The 10,071-nt window shown below is 41.1% G+C and overlaps 1 protein-coding gene across 1 annotated transcript; it reads left to right on the plus strand.

Moving 5' to 3' along the window:
- Nucleotides 1-2,505: 2,505 nt before the first annotated feature.
- On the plus strand, nucleotides 2,506-5,102 carry GDF9 (growth differentiation factor 9; the record flags this gene model as incomplete). The annotated part of the gene is made up of 2 exons (XM_082836120.1): nucleotides 2,506-2,902; nucleotides 4,040-5,102. 2 exons carry the CDS (start codon nucleotides 2,506-2,508, stop codon nucleotides 5,005-5,007), a joined length of 1,365 nt encoding a protein of 454 aa, XP_082692246.1. The 3' UTR covers nucleotides 5,008-5,102.
- Nucleotides 5,103-10,071: the final 4,969 nt, after the last annotated feature.

Raw genomic sequence — 10,071 nt, forward strand, 5'->3', positions numbered from 1 at the left:
CCGGAGGAAGGCGCCATCCTCACCGGGCGGGAGAGGAGCGCCCCGGCCGAGTGACGTGAGGTGGGTGGTGCCTGCTTGGGGGTGGGGCCAAGCGCGACTGAGTGGGCTCTGGGGGCACCCTCTCGAGTCTCTCAAGCTTCTCCTCGGTTCCCGCCTTTCCCGGGAGCCGCACGGACTAAGAGTTGAAGAGCCAGGGCCCCGCCGGCCTCGAGGGCCTCGCTGGCCGCGCGCTTAGGGTCGGGTGTTCTCCCGTGGTGGAGAGCGCCCCTGAAGCCGTCGCCTGGCAGCCGACGCGACGTTTTGTAGGGTTTTGTCCAGTAGCTGGAACAGGAATCGGTTATGTTCAAGCTCTCAGCGACCTCAGGCCCCGAATCAGGGACACGGATCTGGGACTTCTCTTGGCACCCACCGGATTAGAATCCACTGGCAGGGTGTAGACTTTCCCAAGAGAGAATAAAAATGTTTCCTCAAATTTAGCCACAGGAGCCCTCAAGTAATAGTCCAGCCACTGCTGAACAGCTGTTAGTGGTGGTAGGAGGGAAGAAAGAAGCGACCTCCACAGCAGCCGGCTTCTCTCGGACAGGGTTCTGCCGCGGGCGGGATGTCACGTTGCCCACAGTTCACTCCACTTCCCAGGAGGGAAGCGATTCCATTTTCGGAAAAGTGCTGTCTGCTTAAGGATGCCGCTGTCCTGTACAGCTGACTGACTTTTCTACTTGATGCAGCATGTCTGTGAATGTTTCGTTCATGGCATTGCTGGCCATGTGTAATCTAGGACTAAGTTCTCATTCAGCAGTTTGGCTGTGTTTTATAATCCTGCTTACCAGCCACGGGCCAGGGAGGCTTGGCAGGCAATGAACTTAAAATTTACAAATAGGGACTTCCCTGGTGGCGCAGTGGCTAAGAATCCACCTGCCAATGCAGGGGACACGGGTTCGAGCCCTGGTCCAGGAAGATCCCGCATGCCGTGGAGTAACTAAGCCCATGTGCCACAACTACTGAGCCTGAGCTCTAGAGCCAGCGAGCCACAACTACTGACCCCACGTGCCACTACTAGCCGGCACGCCTAGAGCCCGTGCTCCGCAACAAGAGAAGCCACCGCAATGAGAAGCCAGTGCACCACAAGGAAAAGCAGCCCCCGCTCGCGGCAACTAGAGAAAGCTCGCGTGCAGCGATGAAGACCCAATGCAGCCAAAAATAAACAATAAATAAATAAATTTATTTTAAAAATATTTACAAATATACCTCGGTTTTATCAGCCTGGGTACTGCATAGACTGGTCTGTATCTTATACCATGAGTATATTCAGCTCTTCATTGTGCACGCATCTCATTTTTTCTAAAACATAATCTCTAACCTGATTTTAGCTCAGAGGCAAGAACATAAATACTCATAACAGTTAAGAACAAAAATATCCTAGCAAATTCTACTACCATTAGAGTGATTAATAAAAAATAAAACTTTCAATTATTTTCTAGCACCTGAAAACACCTCTAAACCTTTCAACTAAAGTATGTATAGATGAATGTGCAGACCAAAGTAAAGGCATCAAGATAATTATATTTAAAAATGAGTCAGTATTAAAGGCGATGTCCTCCTTTTTAAAAGCATATTGCGGGCTTCCCTGGTGGCGCAGTGGTTGAGAGTCTGCCTGCCAATGTAGGGGACACAGGTTCGTGCCCCGGTCTGGGAAGATCCCACATGCCGTGGAGCGGCTGGGCCCGTGAGCTGTGGCCGCTGGGCCTGCACGTCCGGAGCCTGTGCTCCGCAACGGGAGAGGCCATAACAGTGAGAGGTCCGCGTACCGCAAAAAAAAAAAAAAAAAAAAAGCATATTGCAGTATTCCAAGTACATATCCTTACTAAGCTACCTGAGAGAACTAGGCAACTTAATAGTTCTGTGCTCTCTGGAATTTCATTGCCAATTGTGACTTTCTCTCACCTTCCAAATCAACATGCAGTAAATTATTCTAAGCACCTGGAAGTGGGAGAGGTGATGAGAATAGAGAGGGAGAGTAAACCGAATACCATAAGTTGCATACCAACAGATCTGTGTATCATCATGAATAATTAGTTAGCCTTTCCATGTCCCTTGGAAGTTTCAGCAAGCACCTAAGGAACACTTTAAGGATGCTAATCTCTCTCAGAAAATGGGTGGTTTTATTTTAAGATCCTTCCTCAATTCCTCTTAGCCTTTCAGCTACATAACTAGTCCATTAACTTAAGCGATTTTAAATAAATGCCAGGGAAAAGGAAAAGGAAAGCTACATAACCAAGTAAATCTGTATCTTATTAGGAGAAATTGGATAAATAGGGTGTTATCAGCTGTTTGACATACAGTTGATAAAATTACCTTCAGCTAGGCATCCTTTATGTCTGATTACAGAAGTGAACCTAGCCCACGCACACACCTAACATTTATTTAAGAGACCAACAGAGGCTCTTCCTGGCTTTTAGGAAGAAGACTGGTATGGGGAAACGTGTTTCTTGCTAATTCTTCCAAGCCATGGCACTTCCCAGCAAGTTCTTCCTTTGTTTTTGCTGCTTTGCCTGGCTCTGTTTTCCTATTAGCCTTGGTTCTCAGGCTTCTAGGGGAGAAGCTCAGATTGCAGCTAGTGCTCCATTGGAAACTGAGGCTGAGCCTCGGTCCTCTCTGCAGCCTCTAGATGGGAGACACAGACCTGGCCTCCTTTCCCCTCTCTTTAAGGTTCTGTACGATGGGCAAACGGAGGCCCCCAGGCTGCAGCCAGATGACAGAGCTTTGCACTATATGAAGAGGCTCTATAAGGCATGTGCTACCAAGGAGGGGATCCCGAAATCCAACAGAAGTCACCTCTACAACACTGTTCGGCTCTTCACCCCCTGTGCCCAGCACAAGCAGGCTCCTGGGGACCAGGTGACAGGTGTGTAGGAGCAGACTGGTTAATGTGTGGAGGGAAGAAGATAGACCTTCTGCATTTCAGTTACAGAAAGGATCTGGCCCTTGCTCCTTGACTTACATTTTACTTTGCATGATACTCAGTATCAAATTCCAGACAAATCTGGTACTTGATCTTATTGTTTCTTCCTAATGCTCTCATGGGTTAAGCTGCGCTAATATGATAGAAGAGACTTAATGGCCCTAAAGGCTGGGAAAGCGCTGCTGGAGGTTAGCATCTTGTCCAAGGTCACAAAATCAAGACTGGAAAAGAGGTATTTTAACTTCTAGTTGCATATTCTTTTCATTCTACCAATTCTGGCCTGGATATGTGCCTAAAGAATCTCTTTCAGTTGTTGGTGTGTTTTATGAAACAGGATATTTCCCCATGTTTGTTGCTTTCTGTGAGAGGAAAGCTTAAGTACCTACGTGGAACAGTAGATCCTTATAAGAACAAAGCATTAGTCAACAATTTTGTGTGTGAGAGAGAACGGAACAGCACTATTAAAAAACAGAATCTATATTCACTAGCTCACAACTTACAGAAAACCCTTCTAACTCAGCAGGTCATTTGTGGCTATTTAAAACCTTTCCTCCTTCCTTGATGTCCTGTTTTGTTATAGTGGGTTTAGAGCCTCCATTTGTTGTCGGTCTCAAGTGTTCCAAATTAACTTAGACAATTATGTTTTCTTTATTGATTCTGTCCATAAGGACTTGAATGTTTTCTTAACAAGCCTGGCAAGTGTCTTTATTACATTTTTCCCCTTAGAGACTCTTCAAGAGAAAAATACTGCTCTCCTCCTTAGCTTCCTCTATGTTTGAAGCAAATTATTAAGATTCTGAAACTTCAGAATGTAGTGAGTCCCCGTTTTAATTCACCACCAGAGCTGTTCTGAATTGCTGGTGATTAAGTATCCAGCTGTAAGTGCTGGGACTTAGTTATGGTACTGGTTACCTGCTTTTTTTTTTTTTTATAACCCCCATCCCACCCCAACTTTTGTTTTGAGACTTGAGAAAGTGGGAAAAGGGTGGAAGCACATTCTGAGGTGCTAATTCCTTGATCTGACTTTGCGTTGCTTTCGATTTGTATTGAGCATTACTGGTGGCGTGTTTTTCTCCTCAGGTACCCTCCCGTCATCAGTGGACCTGCTGTTTAACCTGGATCGTGTTACTGCTGTTGAACATTTACTCAAGTCAGTCTTGCTATACACTTTCAACAACTCCGTTTCTTTTCCCTCTCCTGTTAAATGTGTGTGCAACCTGGTGATAAAAGAGCCAGAGTTTTCTAGCAAGACTCTCCCAAGAGTTCCATACTCATTTACCTTTCACTCACAGTTTGAACTTAGAAAGAAATACAGATGGATTGAGATTGATGTGACGGCTCTCCTTCAGCCTCTAGTGGCCTCCAACAAGAGGAGTATTCACATGTCTGTAAACGTTACGTGTGTGAAAGACCAGCTGCAGCATCCTTCAGCGCAGGACGGTCCACTTAACATGACTCTTCTGGTAGCCCCCTCACTGCTTTTATATCTGAATGACACAAGTGCTCAGGCTTATCACAGGTGGTATTCCCTCCACTATAAAAAGAGGCCTTCACAGGGTCCTGACCAGAAGAGAGAGCTGTCTGCCTATCCCATGGGAGAAGAGGCTGCTGAGGGTGTAAGATCGTCCCGTCACCGGAGAGATCAGGAAACTGTCAGCTCTGAATTGAAGAAGCCTCTGGTTCCAGCTTCATTCAATCTGAGTGAATACTTCAAACAGTTTCTTTTTCCCCAAAATGAGTGTGAGCTCCATGACTTTAGACTCAGCTTTAGTCAGCTGAAGTGGGACAACTGGATTGTGGCCCCACACAAATACAACCCTCGATACTGTAAAGGGGACTGTCCCAGGGCGGTCGGACATCGGTATGGCTCTCCGGTTCACACCATGGTGCAGAACATCATCCATGAGAAGCTCGATTCCTCAGTGCCGAGACCATCCTGTGTACCTGCCAAGTACAGCCCTTTGAGTGTTTTGGCAATTGAGCCTGATGGCTCAATCGCTTATAAAGAATATGAAGATATGATAGCCACTAAGTGCACCTGTCGTTAACATAGGCTCCTCTCAAGTAAAACCGTGAGTCTCCTGGCCAAAGTAAATATCGTGCGGCTGTCTGCCTTTGGGAGAAAGTTTCATGTATCAAATCTCTAAATGTAATGCAGTGTGTTGTGTAAGGAGGAGCCTGTGTAGATTAGCACATTCTGTGGCATCTATCACTGTAAAGGGATAACAGCTGCCTTTCTCATTTCCAAATGTAAATAAAATGTACTTCTTTGGAAAGCTTTGAATTTTTTTCCCCTGAGTGATTATTTTTTTCTTTTGTAGGAGTCTTGTTTTTGATGTAAGAAAAAAAAGCTTAATTAGCATAAATCTTGGATGGAACTGCAGCTCTAAATAGACAATTCAGATTGCTATAGTCTTATTTAATGGAACCATAAATTCCTGTGAGTGGCATAAATTTTCTCTGTGTGTGGTTTTAATTAAAGATTTGCTTTTAAATGGTCATTTGAGAGGGAGAGGAAATGTGTCTAAAAGATAGTCTCAGCTCCACTTACTATCCCTTTTTCAGAGTGAGAGAGACTAACTTCTCTATATCCTGACGAAGTGAGAGTCATTAGACTAGAGAGTATGCAATATAACCCATTTCTGTTGTATTAGTGATTGGTACTAACTCTGCTCCTTAGATGGCTTGTATAAATTGGTTGACTCATGTCAAACAATAACATTTGTCCCATTTATTTAAAGGAAATAGCCTTGCAAATTTTCCCAAGAAAATGCAGAGTTCAAGGTTTTTAAAACGTATTTTCTCCTTTATATATTTTAAAACTCTGACCCATTGCAAGGAGGTCAAGAAGCGTTTCTTCTTGGCTGGTTGGTTTGTTTTTGCTGCTTTCCCTCAGCTTATATCACTCCACCCCGACAGGTTTTTTTTCCAGGTGGATATAGCACTGTTAGCACTAAATTAAGCTGGCAGTGACTAGGTTATATTACAGAGCGGGCCTTGTTTGGATATGAGGGCTTTTATGTGGGTTTTCAGTAAACCTACCTTGAGAAAGCCCTGGAGGCGCAGAGTCCGGGGCCAATGCAGTGATTTTTTTCAGAGTTTGTAAAACCCTCATCTACAAACCAAAAGTAACTCCAAGATGCAAGTACTTCTCATTCTTGTAAATGATTTTTGCTTGGTGCTTAGTGTCTAAAGAAGTCAGCTGGGATTTTGATAGGGATTGTGTTGAATCTATAGATTAGTTTGGGGTGTACGGCCATCTTAACAATGTTAAGTCTTCCAATCCACAGGTGTGAGAAGTTTTTCCACTTATTTAGATCTTTCATTTCTTTAGAAAATATTTTGTAGTTTTCGAGTATGTTTTGCACTTTACATTATTAAATTTATTTCTAAGTATTCTCTTTTGATGCTGTTGGGAATGAAATTGTTTTCTTAGCTTTATTTTTGAATTGTTTCCTGGTGTTATCTTGTATACACCTTACAAACCTGCACACACTGTCCAAAATGCTCTATCTGCTCATGATTTTTTTCCCTCCAAAAAACATTTTTTCCAAAAAATGGGACTGAAAAGTTTTAGGTGGCCTAGTTTCCAAATAACTTTGCCATCTATTGTATAACTTGAAGGAGTCATTACTCTTGGGTAAATGAAGCTGCAAGTATAAGAGATAAAATGGTGTTTCAGGGTTTTGTATCATTCTCTGTCATTCTTAGGAGTAAAAAAATATTTGGAATGGCCAGGGCACGAGTGATGGTGGCAAGGTACAACTGAGCTTATTTAAAGGTAAATCTCCCTTAAATATGGCTGTTTTCAAATGGACCACATGAAATCTACATCAACTTTAAGGATTCCTCATAGTTCCCCAAATGCCCAAAACTGACTTTTTTTTTCCCCTTAAACAGGGGAGTTTGTTTTGCTTTATTGTTGTTTTGGGGTGGTTTTTTTTTTCATGGCCTAGTTCTGCGGCTGAGTATGGAATATGGTCGGCAATCAGAGGTTTTGAAAAGAAGAAAATGGTGGGGTAGTTTTGGTGGAAGTTAAGTATTAGGGTCAATGCCAAAATTAGGAGTAGATAAATATTATAGTTCATCCGTATAGGTAAGTTCTAAAATTGACTGACTTAAAACACTTTTGCACAGTGTTTTGATGCTATAGCTGAGTAATGATAGCTTGAAAACCGTAAGCTTTACTTCCCCCATCCCTTTAGGCTTTATTTGTAAATCTAGTCTCTTTCATTCAGAGGACAGCGTTAATATGCAGGGCTTCTATATCTGCTGAATTTAAACTTCAAAGATTCTCTTCTACACAATCGAGGAGGATACACTAGTCTCCTAACTGCCTTCTCCGTATGAAACCTGTGTTTCTTCAGTTACTCTTATAAAAGCTGCCAATTTAGAAAATAAATGAGAAAGGACCATAGTGATTTAGATCTGGAAATTCAAGGATGAGGCTTCATCTGCCTTAAATAGGTGCATTCAGCTTTGGTATTTAGTCCAGATGAGATACGAGGTCACCTAACTTGATGAGTGCCTTAGTGTACCAAGGAACAATGGGCCATGTCAGGAGCTGGGTTCTCCTTCAGCTCTGAGTTTCCTGCTCTTTATCGGTTTAAATCAACTCCTGTGTTACGCTGAATACTTTGTTTTACTAATCAGCTTCAGGAGCAGCAGCTGCTCGAGTTGGTTCAGAACTCAATTTAGACAGCCTGTGGGAAAAATTAAGTTGCTCTTTCACGAGGTAAAGGAGGAAGTATTCCTGACTATATAAGTGATAAAAGAAAAATGCTCAGACAGAAGAACTTGGTTTATATCAAAATTTTAAGTAATTGATTTCAATTTGCAACTTTGGAGAGATTGTAACTTATAAAATAATTGAAATGAAATCAAAACACTTAAAATACTCTTTAGAATATTTAGAGGATGTTAAGTCCCCAAAACATTCCTTAAATATAGAGATTGGCTGAGTGGATTATGATAGAGCAGAAAAGTATGCTGTTTTATACATTAACTGTTCTATAAATAGACGGAAAAATAAACACAACCTGGAGATTTAGACACTTCATCCTTTACCAGAATTGACAAGCCAAGTAGGTTCTCTTCATGTGGTTGATTACTTCCTGATGGAGATGTCCTTCCCAAACCCCATTTATACTAGTCAATTTTTGGAAAGGGGCTTGATTGGTCAGTAAGACTAGGACTATTTCAATATCCATTTAAAGAACAGGATTTTATAGATGGCCTGACAGTAATTTCTTCGTTCTACCTTACTACGTAATACAACTTGTATGGAAGAATTGAGTAACTAGATAAATGTGGATAAGAGTCAGCTGTATATTTTGGACATCTTATTAAGAATAAGTGCTTTGTGAACAGTTCAGAGTCATTTACAGACCTGTCTGTGGTGCTGGTGTCTTTGCACATTGAAGTGCTGTGACAGGCAGTGTTAGGAGTTCATAGCCTGTGCCTGGATGTCATTTTGGCATTCTCAGAAATAATTAGCTCATTGAATAAATATTTATTGAACACTGACTTTGGGCAGGTGCTGTGTGTGCTTAAGAACAGAGTCTGATGTCCTCAGCTCCGGGAAAAATATATCACCTACCAGAAATGGAGACTTCCTTTATTATCCTAAGTTCCATCAGTGAGCGTTCAGCACCACAGAACATTCTGTGGAGGAATACATTTTGGGGTGGTACTACATAAGCAGGCTGAATGAATACTAAATTATCTTACCTTTAGAATTTTTTAATTAAACTTTTTAAAGATAATTATAGATTCACATGTTATTGTAAGAAATAATAGAGAGATCACATGTATCCTTTATCCAGTTCCCTCAATAACATCTTGCAAAACTATAGCATACTGTCACAACTAGGATATTGACATTGATACACTAGGTTAGAATTTTTCACACGTTGAAACCAACTTGGGTCAAGGGAAATGTTGACCCTAACATCAATAAAGTTTTGATATCTCTGGGTGGAAATAATGGTTCAATATTTTTTTGTCTAACACCATTTCATCTCTACCTTTGAAATTTGGAGGGTTTTTTAATTGAAGTATAGTTGATGTACAATATTATGTTGCAGGTGTACAATATAGTAGGTTACAGTTTTTTAGTTATACTCCATTTCCAGTTACTATAAAATATTGGCTATATTCTGTGTTGTACAGTACATCCTTGTAGCTTATTTTATACATAATTGTTTTTACCTCTTAATCCCCTACCCCTATCTTGCCCCTCCCCACATCCCTCTCCCCACTGGTAACCACTAGTTTATTCTCTATAACTGTGAGTCTGTTTCTTTTTTTTTATTCACTAGTTTGTTGCATTTTTTGGTTCCACATGTGAATGATATACAGTATTTGTCTTTGTCTGACTTATTTCACTTAGCATAATACCCTCCAAGTTCATCCATGTTATGGCAAATGGCAAAATTTCATTCTTTTTTATGATTGAGCAGTATTCCATTGTATGTGTATATATATGTGTGAGTATATACATATATATATATATATATATATATGCCACATTTTCTTTATCCATTCATCTGTTGATGGGCGCTTACTTTACTTTCTTGGCAATTGTAAATAATGCTGCTATGAACACTGGGGTGCATTTATCTTTTCAAATTACTGTTTTTGTTTCTTGTGGATATATACCCAGGAGCAGAATCATTGGGTCATATGGTAATTCTATGTTTAGATGTTTTTAAAACCTCCATACTGTTTTCCATAGTGTATGCACCAGTTTACATTCTCACCAAGAGTGTATGAGGGTTCTCTTTTCTCCACATCCTCAACATTTGTTATTTGTGTTCTATTTGATGATAGCCATTCTGACAGGTGTGAGGTGATACCTCATTGTGGTTTTAATTTACATTTCCCTGATGATTAGCAATGTTGAGCATCTTTTCATGTATCAGTTTGCCATCTGCGTGTCCTCTTTTGAAAAATGTCTAGTCAAGTCTTCTGCCCATTTTTTAATTGAGTTTGTTTCTTTGAGTTGTATGAGCTGTTGATATGTTTTGGATATTAACCCCTTATTGGCCATATCATTTGCAATTATTTTTTTCCCATTCTATAGGTTGTCTTTTTATTTTCTCAGTGATTTC

This window comes from Leucopleurus acutus (assembly GCF_964270905.1).
Source record: "Leucopleurus acutus genome assembly, chromosome: 3".
Classification (NCBI taxonomy): Eukaryota; Metazoa; Chordata; class Mammalia; order Artiodactyla; family Delphinidae; genus Leucopleurus; species Leucopleurus acutus.